Raw genomic sequence first — 24813 nt, 5'->3', positions numbered from 1 at the left:
GTGCTTACCCCTCCTTTACCAAACAAAGCTATGATTTGGTTGCCCTGCCACCCCTCACAAAGAATGATATGGTAGACCTATTCCCCTCACAAAAAAATATGACTGATCTGCCTGCCATATTGCCCATTTACAGAAACACCGTGATGATATGGTTGCCTAATCCCCTTTACAAATGAAAAGATTTCACCGGTAACATTTAAAATAAATGAATACATTTGGGGTGTCTAGCTATGATCCTGGAGAACAACAGGGTCTGTTGGTTTTCATTGTTTCTCAGTGCTGAATCAATCAGTTAAAGCAGTTAATTACATTGCTAAATTCACCTAACATGGTTAATTGTGTCTGAGCTGGAGTATAATTTCACAGTGAGTGGGGAGAAATAATCCAGCACGCCCTGTGACTCCACAAGGAGGGTTGGGCAGCCCGTTTCTACAATCGTTTTTAACAAAAGTTCAATACCATAAATGCTCGGTTATCACTTTCAGGTAGTTCTGTGCATTGCACATGCGGTGCATCGACTATTGTGTAATTTCTGCATTTCTTGTGTAGAGCATTGTGTAAGTATGTTTGGCATAGCATATATTCTAAAAATATATACGCAGAGCATTCTCATGACTGCAGGGCTTGTCTGTTTCTCCTGGTAGCTCTTAAACAGTCCTGCTTTTTTCTCCTCACGCAAGACCTAAAACAGGGCAGCATGAAAACACAGGTCCTCTTGGACATATCATGTGACATCTCACCCAGAGGGAATCGTCCTGAGAGGATAAAGCGTCCTGTGGAGGTGTTTAAAAGTGTTCGGCCCCCTCTGCGGGGGGATCCGTGTCCGGGCTCCAGTCCAGGTTTTCCACGTGTCTCCCAGGGTGATTACACTGCTTTGACTGGGGCCAAGCTAACTCTGTCCAAAGAGGCTAATATTGCTCACGCCGGTGACAAAGCATGGAGTGCCTGTAGCACTGCCTCGTCCAGACGCTTCAGGGAAAGGAGAAGTGGACTCCAGGATGCAAAGGGGGAAACTTCAGAACGGACCGTAACTGCTTCGTCTGTTTGTCTTTGTGTTTTTTGTACGTGAGAAGCAACTGGTTCGCTTGTCAGCCATGGAGTTTGGGAGAATCCATTCGAAGTTCCACAAAACTCTGCTCATCACCATGATGATGTTCAAATGGGGTGAGGCTACCACTTATCTCTTACCTTCTTACCTTCTTTATATCTAACAGCTATATCATCATTTCATGCATGTATTTTTTGCACGTTATATGGCAAAGCCGTGTCCTGGGCCAGGTTCCCGCACGGGTCGGGTCGAGGGGTGCGGTGGCGGCGGTTTTGCGTAGCAGAGCGGTGATCGCTGCACTCTGCAGAACTGGCCGTGTGTGGCTGGGAATAAGCCAATTGGGGAGGACAAGTGGCGGTGCGGGTCTGGCAGCTGTTTGTGGCCGAGCGCTAATCCTGCCTTAGCCGCGGGGAGCAACAGGTTGCGCAGGCGAGCCGCGCAGAGCCGCGCAGAGCCGCTCACGCGCATGCTGTCCTCTGTCTCCCTGCGCTGCAACCCTGCAACCCTGAGCGCTGCGCACGGTAAACACGGAGAAACGCATGCAACCTTTTCCTCAGCAGGTCTTCAGGGAGTACACAGAAGCATAAGCTATGTAATGTGCAGATGCCCAGTGTGGTGATTCTGAATATATGTTATTATTTGATATCGTCTTGAGGGGGGGGGGGGGGGGGGGCGGGGGGGGGGGGTGGATTGTCCATTTAGCTGATGCTCTGGATGACAGTCTGCTGAATGAGGGGGGGAAATGTTGGGATATCATCAGCATTTTTGTTTATGCATAATTATGTTTCAACTATGTCTCTAAGAATGCAGCAGTGTGTTGAATTTCATTGAAGGCTATTCATTAGCAACCGTTTCCTTTTATTTGTCAGGGTGACTGACATTGTGTAAATGGAAACCATGTGAAGCATGGTGCCAGATTTATCTATGGTTAATTTTTACATCTGAACACAGGGGTTGCTCAAACTCTCTGAGCAGATCTTTCAGCTATTTTCACAGACACAGTCAAAATATTTCTAATTCCAGCCCTCCACAGTTAATTTCCCTGCTCTATTCAGCATGCCCAGCTGCATTGTCCTGGTTGGCTGGGTTAAGCAGTTGTTTACTGATTGTTTTATGCGAACGGCCAGCACAGTCATGCTTTGAATGTGGGTTGCTGCGCCCTGGCTGAGCCTCTTCCTCCTCCAATCACCTCCTCTCTCCTCCCATGGCTGGAGAGGGATCCTTCTGCCCGGGGTGACTGGTACTTTATTTCTTTTGGGTGGAGGGGGGATTTTCGGCTCTGACCTAATTTTCCCTCAGCCCCCCCATGTGGGGTGTCTCACACAGGCTGGGTGGGGGGTGGGGCGAGTTGCATTGTTTTTCATTACCATGAAGATAGGATAAAGATATGGACTTCTGATCCAGGGACAGGCTTCATGTTATTTAGCTCAAGAGGAAGAAAACAAAATAGATTATAGGGATCCCTCTTGGCTGTTTTTGAAGAAGAAGAAAAAAGAGATCAAATTCTAATACCATGTGAATCTAATTACATTTGATTAACACTAAAACTATTTTCTGAGATAAGCCATTATTAACATTTGGGGATATAAATATAGACTCTTCCTCTGGGTTCAATTCCCTCTAGAGTCAGGTGCCTTTTAGGGAGGTGAGTCGCAAGATGTAATAGTGTCATTCATATTTTTGAGGCAAACTTTTTTTTTTTTTAAATGAGAAAAGTGAAAGGTCAATTGACCGAAATACATCTATTTTGCCGTTGTAGAGAGGAAACATTCGCAGCAAGTGATAGTGAAGTTGTGGCTTATGCACAAGCGTGATAAGAGAAAGAACTCACAAGTAGCTACTGATGTCGACTTGCTACATGCGTTTCCTGCGAACGTACGTGCGGTCTGTTTCCAAGTATTTTTGTTATCTTTAGTATCCTCTTCGTATCTTAGGATGTTGTTAGTTATCCGCGATTAGTCCGTTGTGTTGCACCGATTGCTCGCCAGATTAGTTTATGGCTAGACCTCTGGGCTAGACCAGCATCTAGGTACACTATCCAGTGGCGTCACTATTGAAGACGAGTACATATATCTGTCCTACATCCATGAGACAAATAAGACGTCTCAAACTGATGCGGAAAGTAATACTTTTCACAGTCCCTACAAAACCTTGAGTTTTTCACGTATGAGGATAGGGGATACGACGGGGATTGATGATGTTGCTTAATATCGTAATTTTAATAGGTTTCATCAAATAAACTCGGCTGTCTATTAATGAAAGCCGATTGGCTCGTCAGATGGTGCCCAGAGCTGACGGTTGAGGCGGCGGGATTTAAGGATGGACTTGGCATCTGACCGAAGCCAAGCCTTCAGTGCAGGAAAAACACATTCTTCAAGCGCCAGAACGGTTATTTTGCCGGACAGCTGCGTGCGGGCCGAATGTTTTAACTATCTTGAGTTCTACAGATAGCAATGTGCGCACCTCGAAATCTTGTTTGTCTTCGCACACACGCACGGTGTTATCAGTGGATCAGAAAAGGTGGTAGGACACACGGCAAAACGTGAAATTTTAACACATAGCGACAGATGCTACAGCGAATCGCCATTCAATCAAATTCCGTTTGCAAAGCTGACAATATAGTGAACACCAGTTGTATTTGTAATGAAGATTTAAGTTTGACGACCATAGTTTCAAACATGTATGTTTGTCCAACATCCATAACTATTTTTATGGGAGAAACATTTGTTTTCTTAAATAGTTTATAATAATAATAACAACAACTATTATTATTATTATGAATAATCATTGCTTTGCTATGCACTGTACACCCATGTGAAACTCACAACAAACTACTTGGACAATGATGCATAGATGTCTTGTGTGTGCCTACATGCATGCATATGTGTTTGCATGTGTACGTGACACTTATGTGCTCCATAAAACAAGGGAATGATGGCATCATCAGTGAAGAATGCGCCCTGAGGTTCTGTGTTCCATCCCAGCAGGGGTTGGCCTGTCCAGACTGACAGAGGGCAGAACCTGCAGGGCTGATAGCACAGGTGTGAATGATGCCTGTTTCGCACCGACCTTAAACCTCAAATCTGCACTCGGGACGGCCTGTGCTGGCCAGGGGAAATTGTGCGGGGCAGTGGTTCTTTTTAAAAACAAATGTCTCCCTATCCTGCGGGTTTGGGAGCATTTATTACTGTTCATCCGAGAGTGAGTCTCTGCCTCGGGCTCTGCTTTGACTGGGATCAGTGGTCTGGTCTTGCTAATTAGCCTCATTTTTTCTTTCTCTTCCTTTCTTTTGCTCTCTCTCTCTCTTTCTCTCATTCTCTTTCACTCTTCTTCTTTCTCTCATTCTCTTTCACTCTTCTCTCTCTCTCTCTCTCTCTCTCACTTGCTCTTTCTCTAACCAGCGTGGTGTTTGTAACGTTAAGGCCCGTGTTTGGTGGTGCACCCCTGCCCCCTCCCCTTTCCTTCTAGAGTGAGTGGTCAGAGTGCCCGCCACATGGCGCCCTGACAGGGTGGGGGCGCAGGGGCTCAGGGCCCCAGTGGCGTGCAGACGGGCCCTGGTGTCTGCGGGAGCGCTGGGGAGGTAAAGCACTTTTAACTGTGTGAGTGGCAGCAGGCCTGCTGCTGGTAATCCGCAGGTATCAGGAGCTTAGCGGGGCAGCAAAACCGCGCACCTCCAGCAGATTAAGGCAGGGAAAGCTGTCCCGGCTCAAGGGGGTCCCGCACAGTGACCATGAAGAGTCACCGTGGCAACCTTGGCTGGGAAGGTGGGGGCAGGGGGGTGCATGGCCATATGGACGTGGTGCGGAGCGGACCCACATTGGGGACCGGGGCGGGGGCTGAGGGCAAATCAGAAAGCAGTTGGCAGGGGCTGTGGTGTCATTGTTTGTGTTGCGGCTGATTTTGGTGTCTTCTGTGCCTCCCATAACCCCAAAAATTGAGCTCAGCAGCTAAATTGTTTTACACTTTTCCAATGCACTCTCCCAGGAGCCAGTGGGTATTTTAGAAGTACGCCCTGCAGGCCACACAGTACTACAGGAGAGCCAGTGTCACTTTCCCAGTGTTGCAGAATGATTCCAGAGGCAATGCTGTGACTTTGTCCCCACAGTGATGGATGGCTGGATGAGCCAATCAGAAAGGGAGCCCCCAGGACAGTCGCACACGGTTTACTCTCGACCATTCCAAATAAAAAGTTTTTCAAAAAATCCAAGAGAGGCTGGAACATTACTACTGTTTACATAAGAAAAAAGAAAGAAAGGGGAAAACATATTGTTTACATTTTTTTTGTCATCCGTAGAGTAAAGGCTTTGAACTTTAAGCTACGTAAAGTGCCAGAAGTTCCAGGTCCTACAATCAATTTTACCAAATTTACCAATTTACCTATTTTTATGTGCTATTTTTTAAATTGTTCTTGTATTTTTGTTTATTTCTGGTCACCCCTTACCAAACTGTGCTGTTTGTAACAGTGGCAGTTCTCTAAGTGCATCTCTGTTGGTCCCATCCAACAAACATGCATCGACACAGCTGTTGGTCTATCATGAGTTTGCAAATTGGCACTATAGCAGTCTTCTTGCTGTCAGTTGAGTCCAGGCAGTCAAGAGTAGAATCAGCTTTTATATGAATGTGAAGTAGTTGGGGAATGGACCTTCCGCTCGCCAACCTCTTTAGTGCAGACAGCTGACACAGAGGGCGGTCCGATAGGTGTTTGCTTGTGGGGGCATAATTGTTTGTCGGGCACAGAGCTTCAGTCTGCTACTTCAGTGTCTAATGTAGTGCTACAATAAAGGAAGTGCAAAAACTCCAAAAGAGCCAAACTCGTTTTCGGTCCTTCATGAGGTAGTTTCTTTTTGACAGCTCTCCTGTGATTCTGACGTATGTTAGCGTGTACTCTCATGGAATGAGGTGTTTGCTGGTGGGACGCCGCATGCGGCCTGAATCCGAAATGTCGTCTGCGGCCCTTCGTGCCGGTGGGTGCCGTTAGTGGGGTCGCACTGTACCCTTGAGCGAGGTGTTTATCCTCGACCGCTCCTGTTAAAGTCCAGCCGCATTAGGGTTTTGGGAGGTGCGCGATTGTAAGTTGTAAGATAAGCTATCCGGCCATCTGGTGACTGGATGAATGCAGCTAGCTCTGCTGCCGCTACTGTGCTGCTGGCTCACGTGAGCACCCTTGCTTTGACCTCCCCCCTCTGATAGGAACCCTGCTCCCCACCTCCCCTTCTCATCCCAGAAGATCCCAGAAACCCTGACAGGGAGAGGTCAGAGGTCGGGCATCGGAAAGGAAGGATGGGGGAAGTTACAGGTCTCCCCTAATCTCAGTCGCTTGCTTTTCGGGTCGCTATGGTTACGGAATTAGGAGTCAGGCCGAATCATTCTTTCGACAGGCCCCTCCCCCTCCCCTCTCAGTCAGGTCTGTTTTCAACTGGCCCTGTCGTCTCGTGAGTGTGTGTGTGTGGGAGTGGAGTGTGGGGGTTTGGGGCATTCTGGGGGGGAGGGTCGAGAGGGAGGTACAGTGCACCATCGCACACATAACTGGGTTCCGGGAAGGGTCGTTCGGTGGGATTTCCACCTCGTGGCGATGAGCTAAATGGAAAAACGCTGAAAGCAGAAGTTAAGCTGTGGTTACGGGTACAGCCCAAATTATGCACTTTTACTACCTCTCTGTTTCAGCCCTGCCCACGGCCCCCACTGCTATGCCCCCCCACCCCCCCCCCCCCCCTTTTCACCTAAATTACAAAAGGAATGTGCTTCTCATGCTGCTCAGTCAATGAATTACTGTCATTACTGCTGTTTAATTTTACTCCCCCACTCACTTTTAGTGGCACTTTGTTGGTGGTCAACTGCCACTACTGGCCTCTCAATAATGTCCTGCTTTTTTTTTTTCTTTTTTTTTTTGGTCAAAGGATTTTTTAAAAACAAAGCGTAATATTTAATGATACTGGTGCACAACAAATTCATTCTGGCTTGATGGTTTCCTTGGGCACTTCAGCTGGCAGCTCGGGGGCCAAATGTGGCCCTCCTCAGACTTCCTCTTGACCCTTTGATCACTGGGAAAGTAATATATTATTCAGATGCATCGGAAGTTGTGACTTTGTCCAGGTCTGCATCTGCGCAGTGTCATCATACATTCCACTTCTGACACGTACATCTTGTTCACACATTGCTTCCTAAGTTGGTATTTGGAAAATATTTGGCCAGCTTTTGAAATAGAATCTTGCCTTGAAATAAGTTATTATAAGTTTCATTTCATTATTAGATTAAATTATTAGATAATTAAATATCACTGTGTGTTTTTGTGTGCTACTAAACTGTCTGTATTATTTCGTGTAGTTCTCACTGCTTTATGAAGCCCTCTTTGGGCATTCCTTTGTCAAGAGCAGTTTTCTAAATGACAGTCGATGTGGCACAAGCACTCGCTACTCTGGGAGTGTTGTCAGCCAGGTCTAGAGCTATTGCTCATGGAATTCAGGTGAATGTATGTATGCACTCTTACACTGTGATTGGCTCTGGATAAGAGCTTCTGCTAAATGCTTTAATGTGACTGGTTCACACTGATAGTCTTCACTGGGGAGTTGTGCGTATTCTTGAAATTTTGTTCCTCCGGCTGGTGGCCCGATCGGTGGGGGTTTAGCGGTGTCTGAGGTGTGGTGCGTTTAGGTGGCTGCACATAGTTTGGGATCCACAGTCTTCGAGGAGCAGTGGAGGCTTTGCCGTCACCAACTCTTTTACCACCTGTGCTCAGGTGGTGGTCTTGGGTCAGACGTGTTAAGTGCTTTACAGCCCAAAGCCATCTGTTGGTTGGAGCTCCAGAGAGCGGGGATGGAGGAGTTAACTGTGGTAGGGTCAGAGAGCAGGGATGGAGGTGTTAACTGTGGTAGGGTTTGGTTAGTCTCTCTCCGTTGGGCACGGAGCTCTCAACTCTTGGCACCGATGGCCCCAGGCATTCTTGCTTGTCTTCATTAATATCTTCTGCCTGACTGAGAAATTTAGAGCAGAACAGTGATCAAAGTGTGTGTGGACGGGGAGAGCAGGGGAGGGGGGAGGGTAGAGGGAGCTGTGGAATGTAGAATGATTCTACAGCAAGTCACACGATTGGTTGATTCAGTGAAGCAAAAGTAAAAAAAAAAAAAGACTAAACTAAAAATTAAATCGTTCAGCACTGTCAGCCACCAAGAACTTCTCTGGGTGGCGTATGGTGCCCTTGGCATTAGGGGTCAGACTCAACCCAGTCACTGTAACCTCCTTTCAGTTCCTCTACAAACATAAACAGTTAGGCCTGGTACTCCTGTTTCTCCTGCCGTTCTTCAGTTACAACTTTTGTTGTGTTAAACTTTTAAGTAATTATCATTAGTTACAGTATGTTTTTTGTTGTCTTTAGTTATTTTCGTTTCTTATTTTCTTTCATTGCATTTTTGTTCATGCTAAACTTTACTTCATTTGTTGCTTTATTCTTTAGTTAAATGTATTTATTGTGTTGATCTTTAGTTACAGTATGCCTTACTTTGTTTTATTGCTACATTTGTTAGCAGTGTCATTTTAACAGGTGAATGTTTTGCTGTGAACATCTTTAGTTATTATTGCACTTGTCCATTGCTGCCCTGTAGCAGTTGTTGTCCCCATGCTTCATGAATGACTGAAATTCTGTTGATTTTACATAAGATGATTTTAGCTTTTCTGGACATTATTGTTGTTGTTGTTGTTATTGTTGTTGTTGTTGTTGTTGTTGTTGTTGTTATTATTATTACTATTATTATTATTATTATTACTATTACCTGAAAGTAAGATGATTGTGATGCACAGGGGTTTATAAATAAGTTAAATAAACTGTTATATTCCCCCCCCCCTCGTTCGCAGGGATATTCTGCTCCGGCTCGTCGGATAAGTGTCTGTCGGAGCCGTGTCAGAACGGGGCCACGTGCGTGGACACCATGGACGACTACGTGTGCCTGTGCCCGCGCGAGGCCGTGGCCTACATGGGCAAGGACTGCCAGCTGCTGTACGACGGCTGCTCCTTCGCCCGCTGCCCCGGCTGCACCAGCGTGCCGGGCACCCGCCAGCACACCTGCCCCTGCCCCCCGGGCTTCGCCGGGCCCAACTGCACCCTGGACGTGGACGACTGCCAGAGCGCCCCCTGCGGGCCGCCCAGGGACGTGTGCGTGGACGGGGTGGACGCCCACTTCTGCGTGTGTCCCGCGGGCTTCGGAGGGGACGACTGCCGGACGGAGGTGCGGGACTGCTCCGCGGAGCCCTGCCTGAACAACGGCACGTGCGGGGCCACGCCCCTGGGCCACCGCTGCCAGTGCCCGCCGGGGTTCCGGGGGGAGCAGTGCGAGGAGGACGTGGACGAGTGCCTGTCGGACCCCTGCCGAAACGGCGCCATCTGCCTGGACGGCGCCGACCAGTACCACTGCTTCTGCGTCCCCGGTTTCCAGGGCTACAACTGCGAGATCGACATCAACGAGTGCGCCTCGCGGCCCTGCGAGAACAACGCCACCTGCGTGAACGAGAAGGACCGCTACGCCTGCGCCTGCCTGCTGGGCTTCACCGGTGAGCGCCGGGGGTTATGGGTAGCAGTGTGTCTGAGGTGCGGTGGGGGGATGTGACTGGGCATGGGACGGGTGTGACAGGGGCACATTCATATTTATTCATGGGACGGGTGTGACCTAGGGTGGTACTGTGGCAAAGGATGTCTGTGCTGTAATGCTGCACTGGAAACTCCTGTTGCCATTGGAAACGAGTGGCACCGTATTGGGTGAGTGGGGAGTTGGGACAATTCCAAGGGCCCAAGGGCCCTGACTGACTGGCACTCAAAAAATATTTGAGCATAAGATTTTTTGGGGTGCCCTGGGGTAGTGAGGCCCAGTGTGAGATCTTTTCATGGGGCCCAAAATCCCTGGAGGTGCCCCTGCTGGGCACCACCTGTAGTTAAGAAGTAGAGATGACAGAAGGATCGTAGGAGTGGAGTGTTAGAAGGACCTGTAAAGTCCGAGCTGTGCCTGTGTTTGTCCTGGCTCCCTGGTGGTGTAAAGAGCATCCCATTGCAGTCAGGACTGCAGAGCTAAAAACCATATTCTGATTTGGGCTGAAGAACTGTCTCTTCCACACGTCCAGTCCCCCTTTTCAGCACTTCTCTTGATCTTAGCCCTTTGTTTAGTACCAAAATATATTGTTATATGCATCCATATTGTTTAGTACTTTGTTTAGTATTGACAGGGGCCAGTGTAATGTTATGAACCGGAGGTTGCAGGTTTGATTCCTAGTATGGTGCAGCCATGGTGCCTTTGAGCAAAGTATTTAACCTGAACTATATTTATTCATAATATGCAAAAATTAAGGCTTCATATCAAGTCTGGCTTAAGATGCTGACTTAGACGTGCATTACGTTATTAAATGAATACGTTTGCCATTGCATCAATTAAGCTAATATCACATGAAAATAAATCGATTTATTTCCTCTTCAAATGAGCTTTTTTCATTTTTAAGCTAACTGTTCCAATCAGAGCAATCCACCAGCAGATAAATAGTTAGGAATTCATTGAAAATCCTACTGGCTCATTCAGCCAATATCGCTACTTCATTGCAAGCAAATAACTCATCTTACACATCTAATTTCCACACAGATAGTATTGCTATGTCTGTATATAGTATGGGCCTCCCACCTTATGTATTGGGTTGTTGTTTATATACACGTAGACTGCAGTATAACAAGATCAAAAGAGCCTGACATCTATTACTTGGGGGAATGTAATGGATCTCTTCCTTTCCTTTAAAAGTTCATACCCACTTAGCCAGTCGTTTTTCGCAGACAGCACATTCACCATTGCGCTGAGAGTGATCGAGTGTTGACATTTGATGTTGGACAGAATTCCTATCTTTGTGTGAGTGTGTGTGTGTGTGTAGGCCAGAGTAGGTACCAGTTTGGGTGAGGGAAAACATCCACGGTATTTCGAGTGGCTTGTTGTTCGATGAAAGGGACAACTGCCATTTCTCTGAGAATGAACCTGAAGTGCAACACTGCCAGTCCCAGAGCAGGTGGATAATGGGGCTGTTTCTCCTTTGGGAACTCGTCCAGAAACACACAAATACACCCTGTGGAATCTATACTGCATGTTAACACCTGTGATGAATGCCAAAGGTTTTATTTTGGGATTAATATCCAAAGAAGGAAACAGGTTTCATTTGCATCAGCTAAACTGTGAAATGGCTGCTATCATTCTCGCCCTTTTGGGGTCGCCAACGGTTAGCAGACCCTTTGAGAGTGACCCGGTTCTAAAAGGAAAGGTGAACATATTATGAATATTTACTGGTTTAAGGTTCAAATATGTTGTTAAGCCACAGATTACACAGAGATGCTCGTGGCTAGCCTGATCAGATCACAACGTTACTTTTTGGAGTACTTGTCACATGATTGGCTGTTAGACTCATAGGGTTTTAGTTCTAATTAACCCTGAGGCTGGCCTGACCTCTCTTCCTGAAGGCTTCGCTCACACCTGAGGTTTGAAAGAGAGAAGGGCTGTGATTTAGTGGCTCTGATTGAGACGGCAGCCAGGGGTGGGGGGGTGGGGGGGGGGATATTGGGGGCCGGAGCGTCGGGCCTCCAGGAATGTGGGCTGAGGGGAGAGGGCTGCTAATCTCTCCGGGCCCGTCGCTGTGGAAACGCGCAGGCGGGTTAAGCCTGGCGCAGTCGGTGCAGGCTGATAACCCAAACAGGTAACAGTGTCCAGAAGGCCCGCGTCCCTCCCCCCGACAGCCGCAGAGATAAGGCGGGTTACTGTGTGCAGTCAGCGCCGTTGGGCCGACGCGATTCCCTCGCCGGTTCGTCCTTATAAGGTCACTGAGGGCCAAACCCTGAGATTTTAGGGTCAGTTGAATCTGCCCCCCCCCCCCCCCCCCCCTCGGTTTAGTCTGGCCTCTGCTCTGGCCAGCCAGTGGTGGAATGAGCTCCCACTACAGCCTGGACAGCTGCGTCGCTGCTTGTCATCTGCACGCGCACCTGAAAACACACGCATGCACTACATTGTGACTCCACTAACTGATTTGTTAGACGTTTGTACAGGTTTGCTAGCCCTACCTGCCTCCATCAAACACTGTGTCCTCAAACCCTCCTGCTGCTTAAAGCTGTAATTATCAATCTCCCTCCTGCCCTTACTATGGCACTGCATGTTGTAGGTTTATTACAGCTGGTTGTAACGCTGATGAACTGGCATCGGTGTTACTCTTTTCTAGGTTGCTGTGTATAAGGGCATCTGCTAAATGCCCAAATGTAAACGTTTAATAGCTGTGGTATTTCAGGAATGTGGTAGTTATGCCGTCCCCACCTGGCCCCTGGTCCGGCGGGGTTTCGAGCTCTCTGAACCCTGCCAGTGTTCTCGTACGTGAGGAACGGAGCCACAGTGCGCTCCAAAAGTGCGGAAATTGGGTGACTCGGAACAAAAAGAGCTGTTTCTGTAAAATGGTAACACATATAACATAAATGTGTAAAAAATGTGATGTACTCCTCTGTGCAGCTCCCAGCCACAGCCAGGGTGTGGTGATCTGCCCAGTCATCGCCGTGTTCAGAGCTGCTGCGCTCTGTCCTTTTCTCTGTGAGGGACGAAACTTCATCGCTTTATCACTCCATCACTTTCATCTCTGATTTCTCTGTGAATGGGTGACAGGTGCATCCTATCATGTTTTTTTCCCCCACTTTTTTATGTGTGAAGGGGTGAACAATGTGCCTTTCGTTGATTTCGTTGAGGACGGAGTGTAGCACAGTGGGTAAGGAACTAGACTTGTAACCGAAAGGTCGCAGGTTCGATTCCCGGGTAGGACACTGCCGTTGTGCCCTTGAGCAAGGTACTTACCCTAAATTGCTTCAGTATATATCCAGCTGTATAAATGGATACAATGTAAAATGCTATGTAAAAAAAGTTGTGTAAGTCGCTCTGGATAAGAGCGTCTGCTAAATGCCTGTAATGTAATGTAATGTAATGATTCACCACTGCATTTTCCCCTCTCTTTCCTGTGTGAAGGGGTGAACTGTGAGATGGAGATCGATGAGTGTGGGTCGGATCCCTGTCAGAACGGGGCTACCTGTCAGGACCGGGTGGGGCTGTACACCTGCGAGTGCGTCCCCGGGTTCCAGGGCCCCAACTGCGAGGTCAACATCGATGAGTGCGTGAGCGCGCCCTGCCTCAACAACGGCACCTGCAATGACCTTGTGAACAGGTATGGAACCACAGATGTACTCTTGTTTCCATACAGGTGTATTAACTAGGTTTGTGTATTAACTTTGCTTATGTGAATGAAGTTTAAAGCCTTTTCAGAGACAGCTATGGGCACTCATTTTCAATACTGGAAAACAGGCCATTTATTTACTGTGTGCAAGCTGAAATATCTTTCTAAATAATAGTGTTGCAGCTAGAGAATTGAGCTTATTACTCAAAAGAGGTCAGTTTTGATTCCCAGGTGAGGCACAGGATATGTGACCTGAATTGATTTTGTTAAATATAGATTTGCAAGTTCCTCTGGACAAGAGCATCTGCTAATGAAATGTCATTGTAAAAGTCAAGGTCCTCATAATGTCTACTAATATTATAGTAAACTGTTGAATTACTCTAGGAAGAATAAATAGCCAACTAATTAAAATCTGCAATATTTTTCTTCTCATTTAAATTTGACCAAACAGTACACTGCATTACAATTACTGTAGAAAATTAAGACCATCCTCACCATGGTTCTCTCCTGTTTGTTGTCCTTTTGGTATTGTACCTACCTCAAAAAACCAGTAGAGGGCATTCTTAGCTAATAAACCCAAAGCTGTTCAAAGTGTGAAACTAGTTTCTGACAAATGAAGAGAAACGGAGTGTGAAAATCATATTTGATTGCCTGTGTATTGCATCATACGTTAGAAAACCAATTTATATTAGACTCTAATTTATATTTCTAATAATATATACTATTTAATAAAAATAAAGTACCTTAAATGGTATAAAAGTAGTAATGTATTGTACAAAACAGAAATGGACTTTGAAAGGCGAATGTTTGAGGGATTTAATTCAGAGCCCTGCTCGTGTGGTAAAGTCACTGCTGTGTGTGTCATCCTGTAGATACTCATGTGACTGCAGTGACACAGGGTTCACAGGGGAGCACTGTGAAGAGGACATCCCTGAGTGTGCGTCTGACCCCTGCCAGAATGGCGCCACCTGCTGGGAGGGGGTGAAACTGTACAGCTGCCTCTGCTGGCCAGGTAAACGCAGCAGCCTCCTGCTGGTCTCTATATTGTTCGCTGGCCTCTGTCTCCGAATAGTCTCTGTCCCTGGCCTCTGTCTCTGTGCTTTGGATATTGATTGAGTGTGCATGTGTGTGTGCGCGTGCATACGTGTTTCTGTGTGTGTGTGTGTGTGTGTGTGTGCGCGTGCATACGTGTTTCTGTGTGTGTGTGTGTGTGTGTGCGCGTGCATACGTGTTTCTGTGTGTGCGTGTGTGTGTGCACGTGCATACGTGTTTCTGTGTGTGCACGTGTGTGTGCGTGTGTGTGTGTGTGTGCTTGTGTGTGTGTGTGTGTGTGCACATGTTTGTGTGTGTGTGTGTGTGTGCCCTCTGCAGGCTATGAAGGGGAGCGCTGTGAGGTGGATATAGATGAGTGTGCACATGTTTGTGTGTGCGCCCTCTGCAGGCTATGAAGGGGAGCGCTGTGAGGTGGATATAGATGAGTGTGCACATGTTTGTGTGTGCGCCCTCTGCAGGCTATGAAGGGGAGCGCTGTGAGGTGGATATAGATGAGTGTGCACATGTTTGTGTGTGCGCCCTCTGCAGGCTATGAAGGGGAGCGCTGTGAGGTGGATGTAGATGAGTGTGCACATGTTTGTGTGTGCGCCCTCTGCAGGCTATGAAGGGGAGCGCTGTGAGGTGGATGTAGATGAGTGTGCACATGTTTGTGTGTGCGCCCTCTGCAGGCTATGAAGGGGAGCGCTGTGAGGTGGATATAGATGAGTGTGAGGCGCAGCCGTGTGAGAACGGTGGAGAGTGCATCCAGCGCTCAGACAGGGCGCATTACGGAGAGCTGCCTGAGAGAGAGTGGGAGTTCTACGCCTACGCTGCCGGATACCTGTGCCAGTGCCAACCTGGATACGCAGGTATGTCTGCGTACCTTTACCAATGCCAATGTGGGCACAGGGGTATGTGGATTTAACTGTCAATGCCTGGATGCACAGGTGAGTATGCATTTACCTGTGTTGGTGTCTAGATACACAGGTTTGTCTCTGTGTCATTTTTCAACGGGTTCATGCCTTTATGCTTATACTTCATGTTATTATCCTAATATAATCTGTTGCCAAAGCATGCTTCTGTTTGCACATTTCTATTAGCATAGCAATCCTATTGAATTATCATTTTAAGATGATCATTTACTTGTGTTCCATTGGCCCTCTCCCTTTACTGACTCCTCCCCCTGCCACCCTGACAGGAGAGAACTGTTCGCTGGATATAGACGAGTGCCAGTCCTCACCCTGCCTAAACGGTGGGAGCTGTGAGGATCACATCAATGGGTACACCTGCACCTGCCCTCCTGGGTTCACAGGTGAGAGAGCTTCACTGACTGCACTGGAATCTCAGTGTCAACAGATTAATTAGAGCTTTAAAGAAAAACCCACCTGTCCTCCCTAACAGCGGTGACTCTGAGGGCAAGTGTGCCGTGTAGTCCGAGTGTGGGAGTAGTCGTCTCTGAGAGGGAGTGGTAGAGTCTTTGCATGGGGGTAGTGCAGACTGAGAGTGGGGTAGTTGAGTTTAAGTGTGGGGTAGTAGAGTCTGAGGGTGGGGTAGTAGAGTCTGAGAGTGGGGTGGTAGAGTCTGAGAGTGGGGTAGTAGAGTCTGAGAATGTGGTAGTAGAGTTTGAGAGAGGGGTAGTAGAGTCTGAGAGTGGGGTAGTAGGGTATGGGAGTGGGGTAGTAGAGTATGGGAGTTGTGTAATAGAGTTTGAGAGTGAGGTAGTAGATTCTGAGAGTGGGGTAGTAGGGTATGGGAGTGGGGTAGTAGAGTATGGGAGTTGTGTAATAGAGTTTGAGAGTGGGGTAGTAGAGTTTGAGAGCGGGGTAGTAGAGTATGGGAGTTGTGTAATAGAGTTTGAGAGTGGGGTAGTAGAGTTTGAGAGCGGGGTAGTAGAGTATGGGAGTGGGGTAGTATTTTAAATATGGGAGTTGTACAGGTTTAGTAATGTGGGTGCCGTCTTCCCCAGGTTTGGACTGTGAGGTGAACATTGATGAGTGCGAGAGCGCCCCCTGCCAGAACGGGGCGCTATGTCAGGACGGTGTGGCCGACTACACCTGCGTCTGCCCTGAGCTGGAACCCGACGCCCTGCCGTGGGGGGGCCGGCACTGCGACGTGCTCCTGCTGGGCTGCGTGGCACACGCCTGCGAAAACGGCGCCACCTGCCGGCCCTGGGTGGCCTCGGACGGTCTCCACGGCAGCACCTGCGTCTGCCCGCCAGGGTTCTACGGGGAGCTCTGTGCCACGCCAACCACCTTCTCCTTCTCTACGCCCGGATTTGTCCTGGTGGAGGTGCCGCCGGCCAATCGCAGCCGCCGGTGGGCGGAGCCAGGGCCCGGGCAGGCGAGCGTGAGCCTGCGTCTCCGCACCACCCTGCCGGACATGGTGGTGTTCCACCGGGGCGACGCCCACAACTTCCTGTCCCTGGAGATCGTTGGCGGCAGCCTGCGGGCCAGGGCGGAGTCAGAGGGCGGGGCTCAGGAGGCGTGGCTGGAGGGCGTGGTCAGCGACGGTGACTGGCAGGAGGTGGGCGTGGTCGTCGGGGCCGGGCTGATGCTGGTCCTGAAGGGGGCCGGGTGCGAGGGTGAGGAGGGCTGCCGAGCTGAAAACATGGACCCCGCCATGACCTTTGACCCCATGGCAGAGTCCATGAATCAGGTGTACGTGGGCGGGGTCCCTGATGACTACCTGGACACCACAAAGACCAGGACAGGGTTTGTGGGATGCATGGAGGACCTGCTGGTGGACGGCCGACCCATCCTGCCCCAAAACCTGTCCCCTGGCCAGGATGAGGACCTGCAGCCGGGCTGCCTCAAGACCGAGTGGTGCCAGCCGGACCCCTGCTCCGACCACGGCCAGTGCATCGACCTCTGGACCCACTTCCGATGCGACTGTCACCGGCCGTTCCATGGGGATAGCTGTGAAGAGGGTAGACAGACTCGCCTGCTACATTTACATTTTACAGAGACAATGCCAAGTCATTGGTGTCACAACTGACAGCAGTAGTCCGTACATGACGTTAAATGCCGTAGTAGCTGCAAGAGGGAAACGTTTCTGGTTATAATGGGAGCCTTTTTTTGTTAAGACACTCTAACATATCTTGTTATTACAAGAAACTTGAATATCTCGTTATAGAGAAAACAAGTGTTTCTTGTTATAATGACAAACATCCCTGCAGCCTTCTGTGCCTCTTGAGCTGACCAATGAGAAATAATGCAGTGACTGATTGGTTGCTTTGTAGAGCCCCATGTATTTCAGTATTCCTCTTAATGTATGCAGACTTATCACTATTTCATCTGAAGCGCTCAAAGATAGCAGAATTATTTTAATTTATTTGACAAGGTCAAAGCACATGAAAAGCATTTATAGAAATTTAGCAGAGTTAGCCAGGGAGGCTAACTATCTGTAGGCCTTGGGCTACGAATCCAAGTTTTTGGATTGTGGGGGGAACCAGGAGTACCTGGAGGAAAGCCATGCAAACGTGGGGAGAACATGCAAACCCCACGCAGAGAGGATCAGGGCAGGCCGTGACTCGAATCTGGCAGTAGTGTGAACCACTGAATGAATTCTGTGTCATTTTCAACAGGCTGTTTTCTTGATATAATAAGATTAATATCTATAATAAGACAGTATCTTGTTATAATGAAATATGGAAGTATGCTTTTATTATTATAACAATATCTTTCAATATCTCATTCTAATGACATATAAACTTTTCTAGTTATATCAAAAGTAATTAATTAATGTTTCTTTATAACAAGATACATTCATATGTAAAAGTTTCTAATTATAACAAGAAACATGTCTTGTAACAAGATACTGAGCTTTCTCTGTGTTTTCTCTGTGGCAGCAGGGCCCTGCTGTACCATTGTGCTCTGGCAGTAAGAAAAGTTATTTTGGAAGAAGTGATGGAGCAGTTGTCCTCCCGTCCTGGGTTGGTTTTGCTTCTTTTGTTTTCGTTTGTCTGATCCCCCTCTCTCTCTTTGTCCTCCGCAGAGTACCCCTCCTGGACGTTCAGCCACGAGAACTCGTCGAGCTACGCCGCATTCGACATCCCCGCCGCGCTCGGCTCCGACTTCAGCGCGTCCTTCTTCCTGCGTTCCCTGAAACGGGACGGCCTGCTGCTGCAGCTCCAGCGGGAGGGGGCGCCGTACCTCAGCGTGTTTCTGCGGATGGGCCGGCTGTGGGCCGCCGCCCCGGACGCGCCCCCGGCCGCCGCCCCCGTCTACGTGGCCGACGGCGAGAGGAGGCTGGTGGAGCTGGAGCTCCGGCAGGGCCTGGTGTCCCTCCGGCAGGGGGCCGCGCTGTACCCGCTGGGCGCGCTGCCCGCGGTGGGCGTGGAGGCGGGGGATTCGGCCTTCGTGGGCGGCCTCCCGGAGGGCGGGGGCGACCTGGAGGCCTGGGGGGGGCACTTCAAGGGCTGCCTTCAAGACGTGCGTCTGGGCCGAGTGCGGCTGGACCTGGACGCTCGCGCGGACGCTGGCGGTGACGCTGACGGTGACGCTGGTGGTGACACTGACGGTGACGCTGACGGTGATGCTGAGGAGCGCTACTTCCCTAGCGATGCCAAGGACTTGGAGCCTGGATGCATCAGCGATGACACCTGTCTGGTAAGGAGCTCTGTAGTAATAGTAATTTCGCTTTGTCATTGCAGTGAGAAAAGCTCTCAAAAGTGATGAACTGTACGGGGAAAAAAACTGACCAGGTGAGAGTGATTGCTGGTTCACTCACTCTCACCTGGCCGGTTGTCGTAGTGATGGTGCAGTATGGAATGTGAGCTTAGCTCATTTGACCTGATGCCCGCAGGTGGAGCCGTGTCAGAGCGGGGGCGAGTGCAGGGTCACCTGGAACGACTTTGCGTGCGCGTGTCCCGTGTTCTTCACGGGGAAGACGTGCGAGACGCGCGTGTGGTGTGTCAGCGACCCCTGCGTGATGGGCGGCCGCTGCGTGGACCTGCCCGATGGATACGAGTGTGAGCTCCAGGGCCCGGACTCCACCCCGTTCCCATTCTGCACACTCACAGCACCTGGACCCCATAACCTTTAACACTGACCCCCATTCTCTTCTGTACACCGACCCGGGCTGTTCTACACACTGAACCCATAACTTTCTGCATGCTGACCCCTTATAAACACTGATAGCCTCTGACCTTGATCACCGTCCACACGATGCCACAACTCACTTTGTACTGCACTTAGCCTCTGAGCCATTGGAATGTTAAAACATTTTAACATTTTAATGTTTGAGATTCAGACAGGAGTCTGAAAGCATTTTGGCCACACAGTAACACTTCTGTCCCCTCCCCCCTGCCACTCCCCCTGCCCCCCACCCCCCCCCCAGGCCTCAGCAACGCCACGTTTGAAAGCAGCGCCCTGCGGTTCAGCGCCGGCGGCTCCCTGGTCGCCCCGGTGACCGGCGTCTCCATGGAGGTGCGCACGCGGACGTCGGACGGCGTGCTGCTGCGCGCCTCGCTGGGGGAGGAGCTCTTCAGCGTGGGGCTCCGGAACTCCTCCCTCCTGGTGAGGATCCGCCACGCCAACGGCCTGGAGGCCCTGGCCTTCTCCAGCCGCCGCCCCGTCGCCGACGGCGACTGGCACCGCGTGCGCGTGTCCATGGCCGAGCCCCAGCAGGGGGCGTCGCGCTGGCTGATCGCCGTGGACGGCTGGAGCGAGGGGGGCAGCCCCGGCTCGGCGGGGAGCCTCGACTTCCTGGGCGAGGCCCCCGTGTGGGTCGGGGAGGAGTTCGCCGGTTGCCTCGGCGACGTGAGGGTGGGCGGGGTTTACCTGCCTTTCGTGGACGACGGCCGACCGCCGCAGCCCGCCCGCTTCGTCCGGGACGGGGGAGGGGACGTGCGTCTGGGGTGCGCGGGACGCCCCGTTTGCCTCTCTCAGCCGTGCCAGAACGACGGCGCCTGCCTGGACCTCTTCGACCTCCTGGCGTGCTCGTGCGCGCCCGGGTGGGAGGGGCCTCTCTGCGAGCGCGACACGGACGACTGCGCAGCCGAGCCCTGCGCGCACGGCGTCTGCGCAGACCTCCTGGGGGGCTTCCGCTGCGACTGCGAGCCAGGGTACGAGGGCGACCTGTGCCAGGAGGACGTGGACGACTGCCCGGGGCACGGCTGCCAGAACGGGGGCACCTGCGTGGACGGGGTGGACCTCTACACCTGCGTGTGCCCCCCCGACTTCACAGGACCCCTCTGCCAGTGAGTATCCATGGTAACAGCACCACCCAGCAGCTGGGGGGCTTCAGAATAAAAGTCCTGTGTATTATAATATATTACTAAGAGTTTGTAATATTTAAAAAAGTACAATTACTATTGCAAGTGTCATAATATTTTGTTAACAATTAAATGATATTATATATTAGAAATTATTAATGATATATTATATAATATATAATATATGTTTATATATTATATATTCACCTGCAGATTGTACTGTTTTAAGTTGAATTTGGCACATGCTGTTTGTTCAGTGAAGAGTGTCATTCCTTGTCTCTCCACCAGGTGGCAGTACCCACCCCTGCTGTGTGAGGAGGATGTGCAGTGCGCCAATGGCGGGACCTGCATGGACAGGCCCTGGGGAGCAGACTGCACCTGCAGTCCAGGATACGCAGGGGACAGGTCAGAACCGGAGTCATACACACACTGACCGATGAGAAGAGGTTCATTATGGGGTTTAACTTTAAGAGCCCCAGAAAATGTTCTTAAAATAGCTGAAAGCCAGACAGTGACACACCACCTATTGGTGTCAAATTGAAATGAAATGGAGTAGCGGGCTCTATGGTTTACCATATGCTATGCCTCTGTCTGTGCAACCCTAGACCTATCCAGGAAGAATGTTTATGCGCATTACCTCACTCCACCAATATCAGTGATTAGCTTTATTGGAGGGGTTCTCTATACACTCAAACCAAACTATATTTCCAGTTTAGGAATTCTTCTCACATTGAACCTAAACATTGCTGCTCTTTCCTTATGTAAATGTAATTATTTTTTAATAAATTTGCAAGAACTTTTACAAATGAATTAAACCAGAATACCACAGGGCTACAACACAACCCAACATTTTAAAACATTGAATCACACATGATAAGAGCTAATCGCTAAAACAGTGGCTATATAAATCACAGACATCTTGCAGACATCTCGGTATTTTAATGGTGTGTATGTGTGTGCCTGTCTGTCCCAGGTGTGAGCTGGAAGCAGACGAGTGTGAGTCGAACCCGTGTCTGAACGGGGGAACCTGCTTGGACCAATTCAACAGGTTCCAGTGTGTCTGCGTTCCTGGCTTCATTGGCAGGCACTGCGAGAACAGCGTAAGAAAAAAACACTCCTCCCCTCACTGCTCTCCCCTTCCCTCTCTTCCTTTCACTCCTTTATCACTATTCTCTTCTTTGTCTTCCCTTTTACCATTCTCTTCCTCCATTCCCTCTTATCTTCCCTCTCTTCTTTCCTCTCCTTTTTTGGTGCCATTCTTAGCTTTCTTCTCCCTCTCCTCTTCTCATCTTTTCTTTTTTGTCCTCTCTTTCCCTCTCTCTGTGTTGAGCATTTTTTTGGTTGTGCTCTGGATTTCCTTCCTGTCCTGGCGATGCCAGCTTTGCACAGTGTCTAAGTGATGTGGCATGTAGCTCTGGTAGTGTGATAGCCTGAAATCAACAGGGTCATGTGATTCTTGTGTGTTCTCCGGTTCTCCCCTGCAGAAGCAGGAGAGGAGGGACCGCGTGCCCTGGCTGGTGGTGGCCATCCCGCTGGGCTGCTGCTGTGTGCTGCTGGCCGTCATCGGGCTGATCGTCATGGTGATGACGGCGAGGAAGAAGCGCCAGTCGGAGGGCACGTACAGCCCCAGCCAGCAGGAGGTGGCGGGGGCCCGGCTGGAGATGGACAGCATGCTGAAGGTGCCTCCCGAGGAGCGACTCATCTGAGCCCAGGACCCCCCCCTCCCCCATGACCCCCCCATTCTGCACCCTGGCACACCCCTGCCAATTTACCGAATCACCTCTCTCTCAAAGCAACTATGTGCGACTGTGACACTTTTCAAGGTAAGATTTTAGAGACTCGGGCTATAAAATGGCGTCTGTGTTTTGACCCCACTCCAGCTAGTTAAACAGGACACACCAGCCCTCTCCACTCTTTACTGCAGGTGTGGCTACAAGAGTGAAAGCTGTTCTGACCAATGAGGTCAAGTAATGCAATGACATCACACCGTAAATCTACCCACGGTTTAAGGATAAGTCATGGGACCTCCAGGGGCGGGGCCACAGCCCAACGTGGAAGGAGAACCTGGGGTCGGGACAGGGGCCGGCCTTGTTGCCTTGGAGACCTGCTGCAGACTCCTGTGACGCATGGAGGGGAGTGGGCATGCCTGCTGTGACCAGGCCCACCCTTAGGGGCAGTGAGAATACTCAACAGGGCACCTACCTTGGCACCTCCCTGGCAGTGGGCAGGGGGGTGTGGGGCGGAGCGGGCACGGACGCTGGCATGGAACCGTGCTCTTCCCCACACCTGGGGTTTCCAGTGCCCAGACTTTGCCAGTTAGTGGCCTCGCACACGGGCTGCCTGACGCACCTGTGAAACTTCCTTTCCTCTGTCATTCCTTCTTGTTTACTTTTTTGCCACTTAATATGACTTTGATATGCGATAATGCACAGTATATGTATATTTTGAGTTGTGTGGGTGTGTGTGTAATATTTGTACAAGCTATTGTGTGTTTAGTTAAAACAGAAAGAAGTTAAAATGTGACATTAGAGCTGTATAAAGGGAGTGGTCCACCCTGGCCTCTGTCTCCCTCTCCTAGTGGGTGCTGCTGTAAATACATATTTATATTTTCCTTACGGTAAAACAGAACTAAAAGGATCCATCTTTAAATGGGCTTCGATAACCCATCTCCATTTGTAGTCGCTTCCCTATTCTGGTGGTCTTCCATGTAACACAAGATGTCGCTGCAGCTTCCTTCTAGTTGATCTGTGAGGGAAACGAGGCTGAACGCAGGTCTGTGTGAGTAGGGCTTAGATGATGGAAACCAGCGACTGCGGCTGGCAGTCCTGCACAGGGGCGTGCGATAGGTCACAGTGAGGGAGTGAACACAAGACCCTTAAACGTGATGGCGTGTGATAGGTCACAGCGAGGGGGTGAACACAAGAACCTTAAACGTGAAAGTACGAGGACAGGAGAACACAAATGTAAACTGTGGCTGATTATAAGATCTCAAAAAATTTTTTTTAAATCTAAATGTTTTGTGTTTCCCCCGCATGTTCATACGGAAGTTAGCCCTAGGCTACCAGTCCAGTCTCATTCAGCGCCTGCTTCTGTTGCCCCCGTTTCTGTGCTTAATGGAAACTGACATCACAGATATGCTAGGCCCACCAGATACTCAGTTCTGTCTCAACACTGAAATGTCTGTCTCCCTACTGTTGAAACCCAAACAGTCCACGCACTTGATGATGCACTCCCTCTGAAATTTCATTAAGGGACCTGACTAAGGACAATGATGTGACAATGGAGGTTCTCTACTGTGACACGGCATTGGAAACGCATGTGACCAACAGGAACCTCCTGTAATTAAGAAGCATAGCCAGAAGGAATCCAAGAGCTGTGTGTGTGTGTGTGTGTTTAAAGAAGTCAGTGTCACTCTCTTCACTTTAGGGTTGAAAAGTAGAACAGCACTGGACGTGTACATAACTGTGTGGGATATCTACTGTATTTTCACCTGTATTTCTGTTTTGTGTGGTAAATAAGGTTTTTATTGTTATTGTCTAAGTTGATTGTTTTTTATAAATGTAAAAATGTGCTGTATTTATCATAACTTGGGAGATGTTACCTATAGTTCACCTGAAAAACAAAAACTCAAAAATGTGAAAACCATTGGTGCTGAGTATTCTTTAAATTCTGTTATAGTTTCACTAATATTCAAATATATTAACTGCATACAAGTGCTCCCTTCCACAGACTATTCTACACCTCTGAAAGGATTTTTTTACCCTCCCACCACTGCTGATTTGAAAAGAAACTTTCAAACATTCAAATTCCATGCTTCTTGGCAGAGAAAGGGGTATTCAAACTATTGTTAAAATAAAGCACAGCATTGATAATTTTTGCATTATTACATTTGTTTGGTTAAAAGACTTATGTATCTGGCAGTATTTCCACCAAAACACACATTTCATCAAAAATTTCTTTAAACATTTTTTTTTGGCAGATTCAAGATTAGTTACTAAATAATGAGGTATACTTTCGGATTAAAGGATTTACGTTAGATACAGTTTAGGGTAGAGTTAGGGAATAAAGTTTGGTTAGGGTTAGGGTTAGGGTTACATAGGGTTAGGGTACTTTAGGGTTTCTTAGGGTTAGGGTTAAACCCATGTACTATGTACTGTTCTTCAAACTGCTGAACACAGCCGCAAACTCACCTTAACCTTCAGACTTGCCGTTTTTCTAACCCTAACCCTTGTTTGAGCACTTAACCCTGATTGCAGACACACTGCCCATTTTTCAATGGCCATAGGTACACATAGAAAATATTTGGCTC

At 49.1% G+C, this 24813-nt stretch overlaps 1 protein-coding gene across 1 annotated transcript; it reads left to right on the top strand.

The window, feature by feature from the left end:
• Positions 1-808: 808 nt before the first annotated feature.
• crb2a (crumbs cell polarity complex component 2a) lies at positions 809-24146 on the top strand. The gene is made up of 13 exons (XM_035390096.1): positions 809-1164; positions 8897-9589; positions 13054-13249; positions 14131-14270; positions 14980-15159; positions 15489-15602; positions 16257-17216; positions 18284-18897; positions 19094-19259; positions 19628-20489; positions 20793-20909; positions 21478-21604; positions 21989-24146. The coding sequence occupies exons 1-13, from the start codon at positions 1095-1097 to the stop codon at positions 22208-22210; spliced, it is 4461 nt and encodes a 1486-aa protein (XP_035245987.1). The 5' UTR covers positions 809-1094; the 3' UTR covers positions 22211-24146.
• The last annotated feature ends 667 nt before the right edge of the window (positions 24147-24813 follow it).

Source organism: Anguilla anguilla, chromosome 14 (assembly GCF_013347855.1).
Source record: "Anguilla anguilla isolate fAngAng1 chromosome 14, fAngAng1.pri, whole genome shotgun sequence".
In the NCBI taxonomy this organism is placed as follows: Eukaryota; Metazoa; Chordata; class Actinopteri; order Anguilliformes; family Anguillidae; genus Anguilla; species Anguilla anguilla.
Note: the sequence above shows the minus strand (reverse complement) of the source record. Positions and strands in the feature narration are given on the sequence as shown.